Source organism: Sceloporus undulatus, chromosome 3, assembly GCF_019175285.1.
Source record: "Sceloporus undulatus isolate JIND9_A2432 ecotype Alabama chromosome 3, SceUnd_v1.1, whole genome shotgun sequence".
NCBI lineage: Eukaryota > Metazoa > Chordata > Lepidosauria > Squamata > Phrynosomatidae > Sceloporus > Sceloporus undulatus.
The window spans coordinates 176251712-176271428 of record NC_056524.1 but is presented as its reverse complement, the minus strand read 5'-3'; the positions used below and the strand labels follow the sequence as shown (position 1 = coordinate 176271428).

The window sequence follows — 19717 nt, the reverse complement described above, 5'->3', positions numbered from 1 at the left end:
CATGGTGAGAATTCGCTAAGATTGCTATGGTATGGATTTGGCCTAGCTTTCATGTTTAAGGAAGTCTGAAACTCTTATAGGTTTAGGGACACAAGGCAAAGAGATAAGGGGAAAAAAAGAAAAAAAGCTTTTTAATTAACCTGAGCAATAGAACATTCACCCAGAAACAAGTAGCAGCAAAGACAGGAATCTTTGCACTTTATGTTTGTGGTCTCATTTAATATAAAACTAAGCTTTTTCTGAGAGTTAGCCAGCATGGTGTAATGGTTTGAGCATTGGACTACAACCCTAAAGACAAGAATTTGAATCCCTACTCGCCCATGGGATCCCATTGGGTGATCTTGGACGCATCTCACGCTCTCATCCTCAGAGCAAGGCCAAGGCAAACCTCTGAACAAATTTCCCCCAGAAAACCTTACAAAAGGGTCACCTCAGGATCACTATAAATCAGAAATGACTTGAAGGCACCCATCCACACAATTTTCTGCCAATGCCAATAAAACTAATCATTCAGAAAGGGAAGCAACTTAATCTCTCATGAGGCCATTGGAGTGGACTTGCTTCCAGTCACCTACATTTTATCAGAGTCCTGAAAAGTAGCCCACATTTATTCTAACCATATTGCTGGAGAAAAGTGCAGGGAGAAATGCATGATAATTGAGCAGTGCAGTCGGTGGCCTCAATAAAATAATTTGTCCAAACTAGAACAGATCCACTGAATCAATGGGAACTTGATTAGTCAACTCAAATCAAATCTAGTAAGTTTATTGTTGTAGCTGTAGGTCATAACACAAGAAATCAAAGTGCTTTTGAAAATACAGGTTGACTATTACTACATAAGTCTAGGTTATGCATTCATAACTGCAATTATGAATTCCAGCCCATATTTGTAAAGACTCATGTAGAATGCATATTATACATTTGGATGAGAAATACAGAACTGAAGAAGTCATTGGCAAGGTTAACAAGCAGTATGAAGGAAGCTATTAGACAAAATGTCTTCCTTCAGAATGTGGAATTTTAGCCAAATGAATCAAACTTAAAAGAAGACAAAAGTAAAGTACACAGAAAGGAGGCTGAAAAACAAACTTGTTGAAGAGTTTTATGCTAATAGCACTAAGATCATGGAAAATGCCAAGATCTTGTTAAGCCTTGGCAAAATGGAATGCCCCTATCTCTGGTAGGTTTCATGACCTTCATCCTTACAGATTTAGCACTTCTAAAGACTTCATGATTATATTGTATCCACAAGGTAGGTCTAGTTATTAAAACCTAATTTGTACAAAAGGATTTCCTTGAGGCTGGGAAAACTAGCAGAAACAAACACACACTGCATAGTGACAATGAGTCACATGCACTGGGAGAAAGAGAGGGAAATGTTCCACAACTGGCACAGCAGTTCTTCGTTATAAAAGCTCCGATTTATTTATGTACTAAGCAGACCCGTGCCATGAGGCTCTGCCAAGACATTAACTGCTCCTGTATAACAAACCCCAAGAGTTCTACAACAGGGTTCTACAATACAACACTAATAGGGAAGAAAAGAGTCCAGGTGCCTTGGATATATAAATCTACAGAAACATGTGCAGCTAGAGGAGCATAATTGGCTTTGGCTGCAAAGCTTGCATAGTGCATGGTAGGAGCAGGAGGGGGATGGTGATAAAACGCTCTGGACCTTATCACACTAGGGAAATCCCGCTCAGAAACAGGATTTAAAGTAGATTTAAATTAGAAAAAAACCCACAAATGTGGGAACTTTTTCACATGACATTCCTGCAAACGTGAAATAATATGAAAATAAAGTGAACGTAAAAGGGACAAAACCTGCAGCTTTTTACTTTCAAAACTTCAAAATGATAAAATGCAGCAGCACCTTCCCTCCCTTTTGCTGTTATGTTGGTGGGATGGGCACTCTTACATCATGGCTCTTTTCTTGAGTGTTTATAAGCAATAGGGACCAGGGTTGCTAGGTCAGGAATATTCCAGGCCCTGAGATTTCAAGCCCCAAAACTTGAGCCCTGTAGATAATCCTCGTGATGTCACAGGAAGCAGGCCCTGGTGAAGTTACCAAAGGCAGCCCCTGGTGATGCCATTAAGTCAGTGGTTCCCAAACATTGGTCCTCCAGATGTTTTTTTACTTCAAATTCCTGAAGCCTTAACAAATGAGGCCAGCTGTTAGGAATTCTGGGAACTGAAATCCAAAACATCTTGGGAACCTATGGCCTGTTACAGACAGCCAAAATAAAGCTGCTTCGAGTCACAGTGGAGGTATGGTGTTTCAATGATGCATGCGTCCTAAGAGTCCAGAAGTCACACCAAAGCCACACTCCAGACTGGAGCATGGCTTTGGTGTGGCTTCTGGACTCTTAGGATGCATGCATCATTGAAACACCATACCTCCACTGTGACTCGAAGCAGCTTTATTTTGGCTGTCTGTAACAGGCCTATGTCTCAGAAGTACTGTGCTAAGCATCAACCACAGTTGCATAGAGTATGTATTTTAAATCAGAAACACAAGAGTGCACACACACACACACACACACACACTTTTCAACACAGTAGTGTAACCTTAGATTCCTCCTTTTAACTTGGAGGACCAGAGAAGAGAACCAGGACCTGAGATCTCAGAACCTAAAAGGACTCTTGGACCATATTGGAAGAACAACCCAACCCATGACTCTATCTCATGGCAGAATTTCCCTGCTTTCTGTGGAGGTTGAGGCAGAGATGAAGATATCCTATCATGGCTCCCCTTATTATTGTAACATCATGGGAAGAAGTCATGCTGCAACAGCTTCTATCTTCTCACCAAATGGGCAATGAAGCTCTTGATTACTATTTCTAGTTATTTTCTAGCTATTTTCTATCACTGTTTAATTCCATTGACTGTAATGATAGAAATGTGCCATAAGAACATGAGAAGGGCCTTTCCTTTTACATTTAGCTTCAAATCCAGTTTCTGGCATTTTAGGGAAGGCTTCTTTCAACCCTGGAGACCTGTAGCCAGCCAGTCAGGCAGCCAGTACTGAACTCAGTGGACCAGTCTGACTTGCTAAAAAGTAATATATTCTAAACACAAATAACTGTAAGGAGAGCTGTGACAAAACTGTCATCCCAAAAGTTTGAAATGCAAAACAGTACCTGTTTGCAGTGAATTCTTTTTCCACCATTGAAGAATGGCATGAAAATGCAAAAATTTTATCCAGAAGCAATCTCAGCTAATCAAGATTCATGCTGGCATTGTGAGGACATCACATTATCATGCAGTTCATTCAATTTTTGTTAATCACAGCATCACAAAAACAGATCAAGGTGATTCATTCTGAGGAAGTTTCTTGATGACAGCATGAAGTCAGGTCAGAGTGGGAGCAATTTGTTTTACCCTAACTCTGAGTGGTGGCTTTCATTATCAAAAATAATGCATGATGATGATGATGACTTGGAGTACAAGTCTTTCCTGCTTCCCCATTTGAGCTGCTACAAAAAAAAATTGCAGAAAAAAATTAGGTCCTTACAGGGCATTGGATTATGTTAATTGTAGTATTAATCTCACCAGTAAGAATTACATCCTGTTCTAAAACCTCCTCTTCTCTTAGAAACATGTGTGTACATTTCAAATTCTGATGCAATAAAGCCTTAAATTCACAAATACCAGCAATGGTTTGAGAATAGTGCAAATATCCATAAATCATCATGCCTTAATTCCTTGATAGGCTTTGTTGATTAGCATAGACCTGCAAATCAGAATTATGCGCTGTTTTTCAGGACAGAAAGCAGAGTTGTGTTCCCATGCTTACCCTTTAAGAGCCTGTTTCTTTGTGAGCGCAATCTGTAATCTATTTTTGTCCATGTTCTTCCTTATAATGCACAGCAAGTATTCTACTCTGTGTGTATTTCCTTAAAATCCTAAATTCTGCACCCAGGTTCAGTTCAGACATGAACTGAATTTGTCTGATATATCCTATATATATATTCTACATCACCTATTTGTTACACGTGAGTAACATGTGTAACTAAGCAGAATCTTCCGGCCAGGTTAGGATCTGTCTGGACAGGCTAGGATATTCCTAGGGCAGCCCAGAATATCCTGGCCCCAAAGCTGCCCTGACCTACCCTATTACTTAGGGCCTTCCCTTTTGATGCCAGGTGGCTGCTCACATGGCTGTCCTCCTGCACCATCTGGCATGCTCACCACAGTGGCAAGTCACTCATTCCTGAGGTTAAAATGACATGCACAGCCTTGATGACATTTCTGGGTGCCTCATTCTGATCTTGGCAAAGTGGGGTGCATTTTAAACAGCTGCCCAGCATCAAAATGGAGGGCTTCAGATCTTTTCGGAAGATCTGGAGCAAGCAGGGAATTATTTTAATATGTTTTAAGGGACATCCCCCAGTTCCAGTGATGAATGGGGTGGACATCATATGGACTGTTCACACCAGAAACAGGGTTTGAACCATGTGTTGTCTGGTCTCTCTGTCAAGAGGATAGCGGAGAGACCATTTTATTTGGCCCATACAGACAGAGGCCAAGTTAAGATGATGTTATCTGAAGGCCTTTTTTATTTATTTTATTTTTTTGACAAGTGGGCTTGAAAACACGATTACAATCCTGCTTGGGTGCTGGTGAAGTGTAAAACTCAGCCAGAATACCTATGTTGATGGTCTGAAGAATTACTGCAGCCCTTCCTTCTCTTGGCTCCCAGATGCAGCTCCACACTCCCCCATTGGTGTTGGGATGTGCCTGATGTACATCCAGGAAAGGAAATGCCGCCACCATCAGCCAGCATAAGGCTGTTCCTTCTTTTGTGTGAAGCAGCATACAGATGTTACCTGGTTGCACCCTTAAAGCCAATCAATGCCTGCACTTGGAAGCACTCTGAGTGTACCTAAGACAACCATGTTGAGAAAGGTAGCATGGGATACATCCTTTAACATTAATTTTAACACTACGTATGCTTTGGTAACTATGGGTTACACCAGCATCAGTCACGAACAAGATTCTAGCCAGTGTTAGAGTAACTTCTGATATTGAAGAGAAGCTCAGAGTGAAGAAGTGAGAATGGACTGCACTTTCTGTTCCCAGAATTCTGGACATCATCTGGAAGAGGAAGAAGACATAGAAGTTTATCGCACCAGGGTAAAAACATTCCCCGGTGTGTTCTAATGTGCCCACGCGGGGTGGCGCACAGAACATGACAGGAACCAAGAACCCTGTTTTACCACACACTGGAACACCGCCTTTGCCGCCGGACCTTCCAATCGTGTTCCCGTTGCATTCCAGAGGGCGCCATTTCTGGGAACTGTTTCTAAGCGTCCCCAGACATGGCGCCTCTGGAATGCGATGGGAACGTGATTGGAACACCTGATGGCAAAGGCGGAGTTCCAGTGTGCAGTAAACTGGGGTTCTTGGCCCCATCGCGTTCCGGTCACGTTCCATGCGCGCCCCCGCGCGGGCACGTTAGAACACACTGGGGAACGTTTTAACCCCGGTGCAATAAACTTCATAGTTTCCCTGCATTCTCTTCACATCAAATGAACTTCTCTCTGGACATGTTGCAAGAGGAAAGAAGAAAGTGAGAAGGAAGTGAAGGTGGAGACAGAATAAAGGCAGGAGTCAAACATTCCTGACTGGAAGTTGAAGGCTTTCATGGCTGGCATCCATAGTTTTTTGTGGGTTTTTCGGGCTATGTGGCCATGTTCTAGAAGATTTTCTTCCTGATGTTTCGCCAGCATCTGTGGCTGGCATCTTAAGAGAATGCTTGCCTGGAAAAAAGTGTGTGTGTGTGTGCGCGCGCACACGCGCGCACGCGCGCACACACACACTGTGAGCCTGGGAACGCAGGAGTGATTTGCCTGCATTCCCAGGGTCACACAGTGTGTGTGTGTGTGTACAAACACACACTTTTTCCAGGCAAGCATTCTCTGAAATTGACAGCCACAGATGCTGGCGAAACATCAGGAAGAAAATCTTCTAGAACATGGCCACATAGCCCAAAAAAACCCACAAAAAACTATTCTTGACTGGCCTTGGTAGCTAGCTGAAATTGTTTTCAGCATGCCTCTGCTCTTTCCAGTGGTAGGAGGATTGAGACTCTGACCATTTCAGAACTGAGAAGAAAGGTAGTAGTAGGTACACAATGCAAAACACAGGTGACAGAAAGAAGGAGGTAGACTACATAGCCATGAGTCAACAGTAAAGACGACCAGTAGAAGTGTTGGAAGAAAGAGGTTGAAGAATTCAGTTATGTGAATCCAAAAGACCCAAAGGCTAATGTTAAGGATGAGATGGAATGGGAAAAGATGTCAGGCAATGAAACAGGATGGAAAGCAAAGCATGAAAGGCAGACTATAGTCACAAAGAGAGAAAGAAGAGAAATACAGTGCTTTTCAACGCAGTCTTGCACAATTTGTGATTCAGGAAGCAGAAAAAACGTCTCCTTCCATGTAAATTGTCCCACCAGAGATTTGATAATCCTGTTTGCAACTGTATAAAACTGGGGCCATGGGCAGAAGGTATGGGAGATCCTGGTGGGTGTCCAACAGTATTCAGCACACTATTTTATTAGCCATGCAAGGCTTGTGCCACAGAACAGGGTTTTAGTCACTGAGTCAATGAAACATATAGTGTCCGACACAATAGTGTTAAAAATCTTCAACACAAAAGTCTTTGGCAGGAAACCTGTCCAGCAGTTATGAATACATACCCTATAGTTATGCATTCGTAAAGTGACACCAGGCAGCCACTTTTCTATAGATAGAGGAGCAGACCCCCATTGATCCCAGTGGCTGCTTAGCAGTAAGTGGACTTGGGTGTGGAGGGGTCTGGCTGGAATCCAGTACATAACACTTCAGTTGTGGTCCTATGTGGTACAAAATGGGTTATTTAGGATTCGGCTGTTTGTATTTACACAAAATAACAGTTTTTACTTGGGCAATGAAACACAAACAGTGAAATAGAAATGTTGGGCCTTTTCTTGATTTAATTTCCTGTAACGTGGAGGCTCTTTCAGATGGGGGAATCATAATGACACAGTTTCTGATGATAGGCACATGATCAAAAGTACTAGCTTTTTATTATTTTACATGTTCAGGTTCTGAGGCTAAAATTAAGACCAAATCAAGTTCTGCACTTAAAAAACAGCAACATATCAATGGTTATAGGATTGACCAGAATTATGGGTCTGTTTGTTTTTAGAAACAATTGATGTGAATCAGGATAAGCTTCAAGGAACTTAACTTCACTTCCTCACACATCTGGTGAAGGGCTCATCTACACTAGTGATAATACTCTGGCTTCAGAGATGCTCCAGATACCTCTGTACTATATATGCCTGGCAGCTGTCTTCATTCATCTCACTGTGCCACCAGGTGCCACTGTTGCCGTGCCAAAGCCATGTTCCAGTCCTAAGGACTGGAGTGTTGCTTTGGTGTGGCTTCTAGAATCTTAGGACGCATGCATCATTTAAACAGCATACCTCCAAAGTGACCCGAAGCAGCTTTATTTTGACCTGTCTGTATGGGGCCATAGACATGCTGCAGTGAGGATGGGGGAAATCAATGTAGTTGTCCCAGGTAGACATGCCCAAAGTGGAGTCTACAAAAGCTTGTGCTGAAATGAATCAACTTGTCTCAAATGTGCTGCTGTATCCCTCATCCACTTTTCCTTCTTAGGCTAATACACTAATAGAACAACAGACTAATACGGCTACCACCTTGAAAACCACTTGTTTTTTGCAATTGTAGGTATTAAGATTGAACCCAGAAAAGCGCGATGGCAAAAGGTGCTGCAGTAATGTAACATGGATACATTCACTACTGCATTAAGGTATGGATAGTTGGAAAAGACACTTCATCATCCACATGTGACAACATATGCAAACTGGTTTGACTGTGCTGATCTTTTCCGCCAGTTTTGTCCGTTGTAATTTTAGGAAAGGATCAGTAATTCTATGTTAATATTAGGCTAGATTCCAAGAAAACAGAGTAGAGTTGCAAATCCATATGATGGCATTTCATACAGAAAATAATAATAATAATTCAGTATTCTCACACCCTTGTACCCTGGCCAGATCATTTTATACAAACCAAGCTCATTAAAGTTTCAGTATTCATTGGCCTTTGTCGCTAGATGTGGAATCCTTTGGGCCAGGAATCCATCTTGCATTTTTTTTAGCCCAAAGGCGAGCCGTAGTGGAAAATATATAGATCTTTATTCATTGCTCTATTACCTTCTGTGCCATTTGATATCATTCAAGTGCCTGCATCATTCCCATTTTAATTCTGGCTGCTGTTGCCATAAGGTTAAAAAAATATTGATTAATTGTAAAAGCTGCAGACAGGGATATTACATACAAACAACCAAAACAAATGCAAGAAAGGGGAGGACGATGATAGAAATAAAAAAGCAAGATTAATTATCACAAACATCCCTGCTATAAATGATTTTGCATCATCTTTAATCTTCCATTCTATGCATCTACATAGAGGTTATTGCATTATATAATGAGTATATTGCTGATACCAGGGGCCTGATTCATGTTTCACTTAGAGCAGTTTTATAGCTTAAGAATCCCATTACGGAAGCTCCCGAGCAGCTGTAAATTTACAAAGCTCCATTGGCTTCAGGAAAGTTATGCTGATTTGCCCCAGCTGAGCATCTCATCCATTGGAAATACTTCTAATTTATAATGCTGGAAAGTCTGAATTGTTCCCTTTGTATATCAAGTAGCCTTTTAAAGGGGAGATTTTGTGTACATTTTTAAAAAATGCATCACGGAGCATATTATGCTGTAAATGTACAGAGCCTGAAGCAGTTAAACAATACATATGATATGCCAGGCCCTCTTCTGTGATGTTTCCACCCACCCATCTGCAAGACTGGTACATCTAGGAACAAAGACTATAGTTCATGGCCTAAATCCCATTCTTAGTCCCAAGCAGAACAGGCCAGCTGAATCAAAAGGACACACAAGTGTTGGCTCGACTATTTCCATGGATTTACTGGGTGGACACTGTTTGGAACTAACAACTGGATTAGGTCAATGTAGATGGAAATCATGCAGATGTTGTTGGACAGCAATAGCTAGCATTCCTCACTGTTGGCTGTGAGTAGGACTGTTAGACTTCCAAATCAAAAACATTCCCATCATTGCTTTAAAGCAAGATTTGTACCTGAGGAAGCACTAATTCCGTAAGGGCCACAGCGCATGTCACAACTAGGCTAGCAAATTTGCTTTGAGTTAAATTTGCATAGTTCAGTACATGCTGATACAGTTGTATGATTGCTGAGACAAAGGCCTATCTCACAATTCCAGTCACATTTACTACAATTGTCAGTATGTTTGCTCAGTTAAACAAAGAAAATCTGTTCTTGTGTAGGGCAAATGTGTAGGATGAATGGGTGGAGCCAAGACAGAACCAGTCATTTCAATTGTACAAACTAGAGAACCTTGGTAGGTGAGGGGCAAAATATGATGCATTAGACTCTGAAACGATCTGGAGCATACTTTTCACACTTTCATATTATTTATGGACTTAGCACCTGGCTGCCTACTTTTAGAAATGCTTTAATAACAACAGCAGTTGCATTTATATTTCTATACCACTTTATAGTGAACTAAGCACTCTCTAAGCAGTTTACAACGTGTAAGCCAATTTGAATTGCTTGCTAGAATTTAGATGGAGCAGATCTTACAGCTTTTCACTTTGTGTAGAATTTGTATCAGAGACCATCTCAAATGAAGAGAATGTATTTATTAAGTAAAGCACCTGTTTGGGATGTGCTGGATATGACAGAGGAAGATAGAGGAGGATAGGATCTCCATTGTGTGGGAAGTTCGCTACAGGGACCCTGTTTCTGTCTGAGGAGATGGGAATGTTAATCATCTACTCCATTAGCAAAAGGGCAATGGACCTCAACTGATCACAGGGGCTACTGACTAGTAAGGGGGGACTGTGGACCTTCATGGTCCCTATAAATCCCCTAAATAAGAGGATTTATAGAGAATCTGAATATGAAGCAGTTATGAATGTGTAAGTCTTACCATTTGTAACTATCCAGTAGGATTCTGGTCATACTCCTCATGTGTTAGACGTGATGCTTTTGATTTGAAAGGCATACTCTGTGCAACTATGGTTCATTTTTAATGCAATGGTTTTCAGACTTTATTCTCCAGATGGTTTGTACTTCAGCACCCACAATTCATGATTGTTGGACAGACTGGCTAGGTTTTGAAGTCCAAAGTATTCAGAGGACCAAAGTTTGGGAACCACTGGCTAAGTGGCATCACCTGGCACTGCCCTTTGCCAGGGTACACCTTTGTGAAGGCTCATTCCTGGGTAACAGGGGAACAGTTCCCCTACATGACTAAAGAAAAGATGGCAGGAAGAGAATGAATGGGAGGAACTGGAGTCACCCTATGGTTAGGAAGCAACTGAATAAAAAGGGCATTAAAAGGGAATATTCCATAGAATTCTGCTTATAGATTTAGTCAATGCATTGTATTGATAGTGGTGTTACTGTTTTACTGAGTGTATTTTATATGATATTGTAGCTTTTATTGTTGGGGAGAGGCAGGAAATAATAATAATAATAATAATAATAATAATAATAATAATAATAATAATAATATCTCTGTAGACTGATAGTTATTTGTGCAAGTGTAGTTGCACTCTTCTTCACCTCAACCAACAGCTGCATCAGTCGTGCTGAACTTTGCATGAATTTACAGCACCATCATGCTCAACATACTTATTTTATCATGTAAAGTGGCCTTAGGAAGGTCTTTGTTGCTGTAATGGAAACTCCTTGTGCAAAGCTTTAGCATTTAATACACAACAAATAAAAGAACCAATGTACTTTTAAAATCTGCATGGATAAATAGAAGATGCAAATACATGTATGCTATCAGATAATTATGGCTGGGGTGTTTCAAAGATATCACAAACTAGAAGGGCTACAGAGACAAATTGTAAAAATGATAAAGGCTTTATAGATGTTTAAGAGAGTTGACATGTTTTTTTGAAATAGAATATTTGACTAAGCTTCTTGGAAGATGCAGTATTGGTCATGAAATAAATGGCCCTTCTACACTGCAGAGGAATGCACACCAAGAGCCAGTGGCTACAATATTGGACACATTCTTCTTAGAAATAAGGCACATTTAATGTTTTAAAAAGAGAAAATCTATTATCAAGGCAGCTAGTGATTTGCTTCATAGGTTGTTGTCTTCAAATATGGATTAATTTTTCACAAGTTTCAAGCTAGCCTTGAGGGACTCACCCAAAATAGTTCATCTTTTGTGCAGTATACTCTTTATATATCAACCATGGGCAGCTGAATCACAACTATGATCAGATACATCAAGTGTAGCAGGACTATCAGTAGAGTGACCCAGTGTATGTTTCTAGGTTATGGCTGCCAATCAAGCTCCGGTGTGCTTTACAGACAAGTCAAACAAGTGTGTGACTATTGCCATTTCAGCTACAAATATTGAACAATCAATTCATTTGCATTTTAGCAGTGGTTTTATGCTTATTAAACAATAACTCCAGAGCCAATAAAACTAGTCCACTTTAATGAGTATTTGTTCAGTGAATTTGGAGCCTGTCAAAAAAGAGTTGTCAGGAAGAACAATTAATTGGTACAAATGTGAGTGCAAATTTTCTGGATTTTTTTTCTTTTACTTTAAAGCATTTTGTTCAAAGTATACAACTGTATGTGAATGACACAAAGTTCATATGGTTTCCCTCGATGATGATAAAAAGTGTATTTTTGTTATAAATGGGAGTAAAAATTAAAATGAAAAACAGAGGTCACAGTTTTGTCATTGGTATGTGAAGGTTGTTCCACGGGCCCATCCAGAGCTCATCATCATCCGACTGTGTGTGGTCGCTGGGCAATTCCAAAGGCTCTTTCCTGTCCTCATTATCAATAACTGATTCTTGCTCTTCTGTGCTTTTCAATCTGTTGCCCCCTGATTTTGTTGCTAGGTTTTCAGTGTCTATAGCAGAGGATGCAAAGGAAACACTGCATGGTCTTGTGTTCAGTTTGTCACTAGATGATGCCCCTGTTGAAAATGTGTTCAGTGGGATATTCTCCTCATGCGTCACTGCTAACTTATCAAGTTTCTTGAAATGTTTTCCCAGCCGCAAAGGGGAGGTGACCTTTAAATTATTGGAAAGGCAACTTCTCCGGGTTCTTATAACTGACCCATTTTGGGCAATGTAGATATTGCCATTGATATTGGTTTGAATGTTGGGGTTACTGAGGCGGTTTCTTTGACTCTCAGGAGCACTGTCCTCTCCAGTGGAGCTGGTCTCATATTCTGGATCAACTACCAACTTGATCCTTTTCTTTCTGGCCCACTGTGAGACAACAAAGAGAGAGAAAAATGAAGTTATTAAATTATATCAAGAGCTTGTTTTTGTAGGTTTTTCCAGCTCCTTCATTTCCACTAGAACACAAGATGACTCCAGTGAGACTTGAGATAGCCTATTTGTTGATCAGTTCAACTGAACTAAGAAGTTATGTTAAAAAGTTCAGGCAATGGCTCTGTATCAACACATGAATGCTTCGGTACATATGAAGTATATTTAAGACAGCATCTGTTTAAAAACACAGAGAAAATGTATGAACCAATAATTTTCATGAATATTTTAGAATCTCATTGTTTGATAGTTACGTATGTAGTGTTAGGCTCGTTCTTCCTGAAATGTGGGAGGGAATATGTTGTTACAATGCATGACTACTCTGAACTACCTTTTTTCTAATCTCCCTTTTGTGGCTATGCTTCCATTTGCAGAATTTGGAAATGTTATTTTTGAACTATAAATCCCAGCATCCCCCAGGCAACATATCTCTTGGGACTTGTAGTGCCAAAGATAATTGTACCAAGCTCTCGTAATATAACAATATAATGAACTGTAAGTTTTTAATGTTAATAAACTTGAGCTGAGTTTCAAATTTATAGTGGTACAGTATAATGCTATTCTATCAACACAATCCAGTTTGGGAGGAAAACAAATAGCTAAGAAAGAGAAATAATGGAATGTTATAGGCTGAGTGCCCAGAGACCTGCTTGCCACAATTAGCCATTGGAGCATTATTGATCCAAAGCTGGGTAGTGCTGGCAGTGGCAGCTTTCTGTGGGATCTTCTCTGACAGCCATTGATCCAGTTATCTCTGGAATTAATTCAGAAGTTCAAACAATTTTAAAATGTTACCATTCTATTTGATACATTGGTGATGAGATATTAAATGTAAGTCAGGTTCTACCTGTGATAGCTGTACTCAGAATCAGAACTGAATGATCACTCAGGCCCTTTCCAGACGGGCCTTTGCGGTGCCCTCGTCACATGCTAGGGGTTGGCCAAGGGCATACCGCCCATATGTACCTCACCCCAGCACGTGATGAGGACATCAAAATGGAGGCGCCTGTACACACGGGCGCGGCCATTTTGACGCAACGGACACTTAGAATCCACACGTCGCGCCCCCATTGTGACGCCGCAGAAAGAACCTGCTTTTTGCAGGTTCTTTTGGCTGTGCGAGGGAGCTGCATGGTTTGTCCACTGTGGCTTCCTTGCGCAGCAAAACAAGGCGCCAGCAGACCACCCTTTTTGGGCGGTCTGTACCCCACCACAGTAAATACAAGCAGGTACATTGCCCTTAGATAGTGATAATGCTATAAACAGATTTGCAAAATTGCTTCTAATTGCCTCTTAATATACAGTAATTATTGAATTAATCAAAATACTATGTAATATTATCAGCCCATAAGGGAAACTTGGATTTTCTTCCTTACAAGACCCATTATATTGATAGGAATGGAATATATTTCTAAAGGAAGTGGAAGGTGTGAATACTGTAAGAACCAACAGTTCATTTTGTGTTGTCTCACTTCCAACATGTACAATAATTTCACCATTTAAATTAATGGAATTTCAAAAACCTAAGGTTGCTCATCTAATAGCCAACAACGATCACAACAGCTGCTATAGAATTATTCTACGACATTATTTAGCTGGCATTTTCCAGATTTGAATACATACTAGCAATGTAAAAATCATCAGTTTACTTACAGAATTGCCTCATGGTAAATAATGAAAATGGCTATTAATTTGGGTAGTAGCAGTGAAAGTATAAGAGTTTTGCACATAATCCTGACTTTTAAAAAAAGTACTTTGAGATCAAACAGACCACTTTAGAAAATGCAAACCATGCTGTATACAAATAGACATAAACCTCCAGGAATGTTTAAAATTCACAGCTATTCACATGTGCCAGCTCTTTGCTTGATGCCTACAGCATCAAGTGGTAACTTGCCTGCATGAACAAATCATCACAGATCAGACACCACAGAGAGAGAATGGTCATATCACACCACACCACTTCAAACACAAACCTGCTAATTGGAGTTCACATGCAACTGATAATCTCGAAATGGGGAGTAACCAAGTGATCAAGAGTCACTTCTGTTTTTTTTTTTTTTTAATTGAGTGAACCAGCCTCCTCCCATAAACTTTACATACCAACTCTTTTAATCTGGGAATACCAATTCATTACCCAAATATGGTGATACATATTTTAAAAACTCATTATCTGAGTTCATAGCATGCTTCCCTGTACTCTTATCTTATATACCATAGCATTTGTGCGTATCCACATTGTGAAGTCTTTCAAGCCATTTATATAGAAGCCTGCAATTTGTCTTTTGCAAAAAAAAGTTTGTTGTTTTTTTTTTACTGGAGGAGGTGACTCTTTCCCAACTTGTACCTACATAGAGTTTTTCTTTTCTATTCCTGCACATGTCTTTCCTTTCACTGCACACAAAGTAATAAAGAAAGCACAGCAAACAAAACTCAGACTTTAATGCAAACTGTCTACCTACTATTTCACATTTTCCTTCCTAAAAGGATGTGGAATCACTTGGATTTTCTGATTCTGTCGTACTCCGGTTCCCTTTGGTACCAACAGCTGATTGTCCACTGTATCCTGCATTGCTTTTTTTAGTAACATTCTTCTTTTTTGTGCCAGTATCTGAATCTGTTGGTGTTGCTGAGCTCTTGGTGGTAGTTCTCTCTCCTTCACTAACATCTGGATCAATATCTCCTTCGATGCTTCCCCTCTGTTTGCTGGAAACTGTTTTTTCAGTAGAGGAAGAAATTTCATAGTCGCCTGATTCCTCTTCTGCCTCTTCTTCTAGAGGCGATGATGGCTCTTCAACATCTTCTGACACTTCTGTTATTGTCTCTTCTAATTCACTTCCAGCAGCAGATGGTCGTTTTTTGATACTGGACCTGGATTTATTCTTTTTTCTTGACTTGGAGATAGGCTCACTACTAACTGTGCTTTGCACGGATGATGATATTTTTGACTCTGTATCCTCACTGCTCCCACTATCTGAGGTTTCATCCTCTGAGCCACTACTGGATGAGGATCCAGATGAATCTGAACGTTCTTCATCAGAATCCACCGTACTTTCTGTGGTTTCATCTTGGTCCAGTGTCACTTTCAAGTAATCTTTATCTGACTGAGATGCAGATGAACTACTCGCTGATGATGATGATGATGAAGATGACGATGATTCCTCACTTGAGGAAGATGACTTTCTTCTTTTCTTCCTCTTGCCATAATCACTCTCGTCATCACTTTCTGCTGTAACACTAATTGAAATTCCTGACTTTGATTCAGATTCACTCAGTTCTTCAGATGTACCACGTTCTCGAATTTTCTTGGAAACACCACTACGCTTCAGAGCATGATCAAGCTTTTTTGCTGATGAAACATCTCCTGCAGCTTTCTGGAAATAGCTTCCTTTAATAACCATGCTGTCTTCTCCATCTGCATGTCGCGCTGCCATCAGCTTGGCATAATCTGCATCTTTGCCTTTCACTTTCTGTAGCATCATTGGGAATATCTTTGCTTTTTTCCAGGGAGATGGGGCTGCCTCCATTGTTCCTGGCTTGTGAACACTAACTGCTAATCGGCTCAACTGCATCACTGCTCTTAGTTTCCTTCTTCCCTGGCTGGGGCCTTTTCTTATAGCCTTTCTTTCACTTACAGCACTAATAGCTACTGGAGGCCCTGGTCTCTGACTTACACCTCTGCTTGGAACAACAATTTGTCTTGTCCCCTGTGAATTATAAAAATGGAATTTCATTATGCTTTTGACTGGTGTGAAAATGTGCAACCCTACTAAAACTGGGCAGGAAAGAATGAACAGTTAACATGTTAGATTATCCTAAACCAAAATAACTACATGGATGGTGTTTACATCATTTCTGTAAGTATCTAAGCAACTGACAGTTTAAGGGAGTGTCTTGTGTCAACTTGCAGTTTCCACCATCTCATTGCTTGACCTTTCACTTTTCAGCATCACTCTGTCATGTAGCCACAGTGGCAACTGCAACATCTCTAATCAAAGATGCATATTTTATCCTGCTTGATGAGTAGTTGAGATAATATATTGGCAATTATTTTTCTGAAGGATGGAAAATCCAGCTTTAGTGTTTCCATACAGCATGCTGTGGGTGTAGTGGACAATTCTATCTCAGAATAACCTGGATTTGTTTTATACAAATATATTAGCCCATCTTCACAATTTACAGCAGGCATATATTTACAGGATAAGCTGTAATTTTGTTTTACTACAGTCAAGGTTTCAAATTGTAATACTAACCACTAGAGGATGCTACTGTGTTGAAAATGAGTGGAAGATGTCAAATAAACCTTTATTTTGAAAACTCTCATCCTTAGGCTTATCACACCTTTTTCAGATGTAGCATCCAGAATGCCGTTCTAATGTATATTACAGGTGGTATGATTTCCTCGGATTGCATGTCTATTCACTACACTAAAAAAAACAAACCATCCAGAGGGAGGCATGGAAAATAACCATCTGACCACTGACTTAGGTGACCACCTTATATTATCACTTTGCTGTGACATGGAAAGAAAAGGAAGTGGGTTTTCAGCTACAGCAATGCTTGTTAACAAATCAGAACAGCTTCAGTTATGTCAAAAGATCTAGCCCAGTCTATGCAGGACCAGCAGGGAGGAATACCACCGAATAAGTATTGTATGCATCCTGGTACTGTGATGCTATCTATATATGGCTATTGTTGTAGAGAAACGATTCATCTCATGTTGTCTCCAGATTCCTTACTTGAGAAGGGTAATAGGAAGAGTGAAAATATGGAACATATTTTCTTGAGTCTATTGCTGCTGCTTGTTATATTATGATATTACAGTATTTTAAGGAACAAACATTACAGTATTTTAAGTATCAAATGATTCAATATTATACTTGAATTTTTGGCGTGTTACAGACTGCCAAAATAAAGCTGCTTTGGGTCTCTTTGGAGGTATGCTGTTTAAATGATGCATGGGTCCTAAGAGTCCGGAGGTCGCGCCAAAACCACACTCCATTCCTAAGCACTGGAGTGCAACTTTGGTGCAGCTTCCGGATTCTTAGGATGCATGCATCATTTAAATAGCATACCTCCAAAGAGACCCGAAGCAGCTTTATTTTGGCAGTATGTAACAGGCCTTAATTTCAAGAGACCATTCTGTTTTGTGTAAGTTGAGTGACAATTTGACCCTTGTGTGTGTGTTTTTTTTAAAAAAATCTGTTATACTTCCTGGCTTTGTGTTTGACAGAAATCTAAATATTGAATAGCAATATTGATAACAAAATAGTTTGAATTTGATATATACATTGTGCAGTTTAAAATTTCTCATTTTGTTTACTCTGGAGTAACTTTGCATGGCTCCTATCCATATCAGCCTTAGCAAGTATTAAGAAAGTTAGCAGTTCAGGACTTCTTGTATGCAAAATTGTGTGTAGTTACTAGAGAGAGAAAGGTGCAAATCCATTGTCGGCACAGCCTCACATAATCTAGTTCAGACGACACAGGCCAAAACCCGGGGGCAGGATTGGGCCTGATCCTGCCAGACCAGACATGGATCCAGAGGATCCAGGTTGGTACCAGGGTAAACAACTGTTACCCTGGAATAGTTTAACCCCTGGTTTGTCATGGAGTTTCCTAGAAACTCCATAGCAAATACTAGCTGTTTACATGCCCCCTGCACTCTTACCTTGTTGCACTGTTGCTCATACTCAGAAGCCCCTCAGTTGCCACATCTGACATAGAAACAGAGTGCCTGGCCATGTGGGTGCAGCCAGGCACTTTGTTTCTGCATCAGACGTGGCAATGAGTGGTTTCTGAATATGAGTGATGGTGTGGCAGGGTAAGGATTGTGTGCCACTAGTGGGTGCCGGAAGAGAAATATCTTAATGGAGGGAAACTGACACTTTTCACTGTTCTGTAGCTGCCTGCAGTCTGTGAAAAGTGTTCAGGGGGCTTTTTTTTAACAATGTGGGATGAGGTTGCAAAGAGAGCTGTTGAAGGAGGTTGACAATCATTTTACCAAAGGAGAAGGTTCCCTGATTCTAGACAACTCCATCTTCCCTCAGTTGCACCACACACTGTACCCCCCATAGTTCAGGATGGCCATTGTAAGCTTCCACAGAGAATTAGTGTTAGTATGGGAGTCTGTAGACAGCTGCAGGGCATAAGTCTTGAAAGCTTTCCTTCAATTAATTTCCTTCCATTCACATATCTTAAAACAGAAGAAACCTGTTTATTAATTGTGTCCACATAGAATTAAAAGACAGTTAAAGATGATGGAACTGGAAGAAAGAAACCTACCTCTGCTTCTGCTGTAGTTCCCTGTGGACTATAGTAGTAGCCACCATCACCCTCGACAACCACTTCACCATACTCATCATACATTCCAGAAGGAGACAACAACCGGCGACGGCTTCCGTATTGAGGCAATTCGTACCTGGGAAAAAAGCCAGGTACAGACATCCTCTATGTTTGTATACATGTGGATTCAGCACATTTGCAACCACACAGTAACACTTTTCTCATCCAACATTCTTTAATTTGTTTGCTTCTTAATCCTATTTAAAGTTCTACATATCCAAAGTCTGCGATCACATATCTTTGCCTTCCTATAGCTCAGCTTCAGATAATTTCTTATACTCTACAATGATCTTCAAGATTTTTGGTGAACGTAAGGTACAAGGAAATACTTTTATTGTATTTTTTTCCATTCCTGTTTTCAATACTACCACACACTTTTCTTAATTTGTTATTATTGTAGGAGATTTAAAAACCATTGGTGCAAATAGAAATAACTTGCTATAAATACCATTGAAAAAGGTGAATATTTTACAAGAGCACTTCATTTAACAACCACTGTTACATTACTTAATTAGCTTCAAGTCATTACTCTCAACCTAAGACTAGACTTCATGTTTCATGTGCAAACCAATCTGCCAGTCTGTTTTGAGGCACAGTTCAAAGTAATGGTTATGACGTATAAAGTCCTACACAACTTTTTATAAGATTTAATTTAAATTGTTTTAATTCTAGGGAACTTTAATTCTAGGGAATAATTCTAATAGACTTTGAAACTATTTTTTGCTTGTCCTTTTAGTTTTTAGCCACTTTACCTGCCATGGTTTTATCCTACGGAGCTTAGTGATTTGCATTTTATGGAGAGATATTTACATTTTTTTGCCAGAACTCAGTGATACCTCTTGAAATTACAAATTCCAAGAATCCATAGGATGGAGCCATGTAAGTTAAAGCGGAATCAAACTGCTATAACTGTGTGGCGTGAAAGGGCCTAACTTGTCAATGG

The 19717-nt window shown here is 40.1% G+C and overlaps 1 protein-coding gene across 2 annotated transcripts in view; it reads right to left on the bottom strand.

The window, feature by feature from the left end:
* Nucleotides 1-11240: 11240 nt before the first annotated feature.
* Nucleotides 11241-19717, bottom strand: part of PCDH15 (protocadherin related 15) — a 648893-nt gene continuing 640416 nt past the window's right edge. The window contains exons 38-39 of one of the 2 annotated variants that reach the window (XM_042459843.1): nucleotides 18715-18850; nucleotides 11241-12366 (exon numbers count right to left, since the gene is read on the bottom strand). In XM_042459843.1, coding sequence (XP_042315777.1) covers nucleotides 11815-12366; nucleotides 18715-18850 — 688 coding nt within the window. In that variant the 3' untranslated portion in view covers nucleotides 11241-11814. Of the gene's footprint in view, nucleotides 12367-14897; nucleotides 16137-18714; nucleotides 18851-19717 lie in introns of those variants that run through there. The other variant, XM_042459844.1, reaches the window with a different exon arrangement.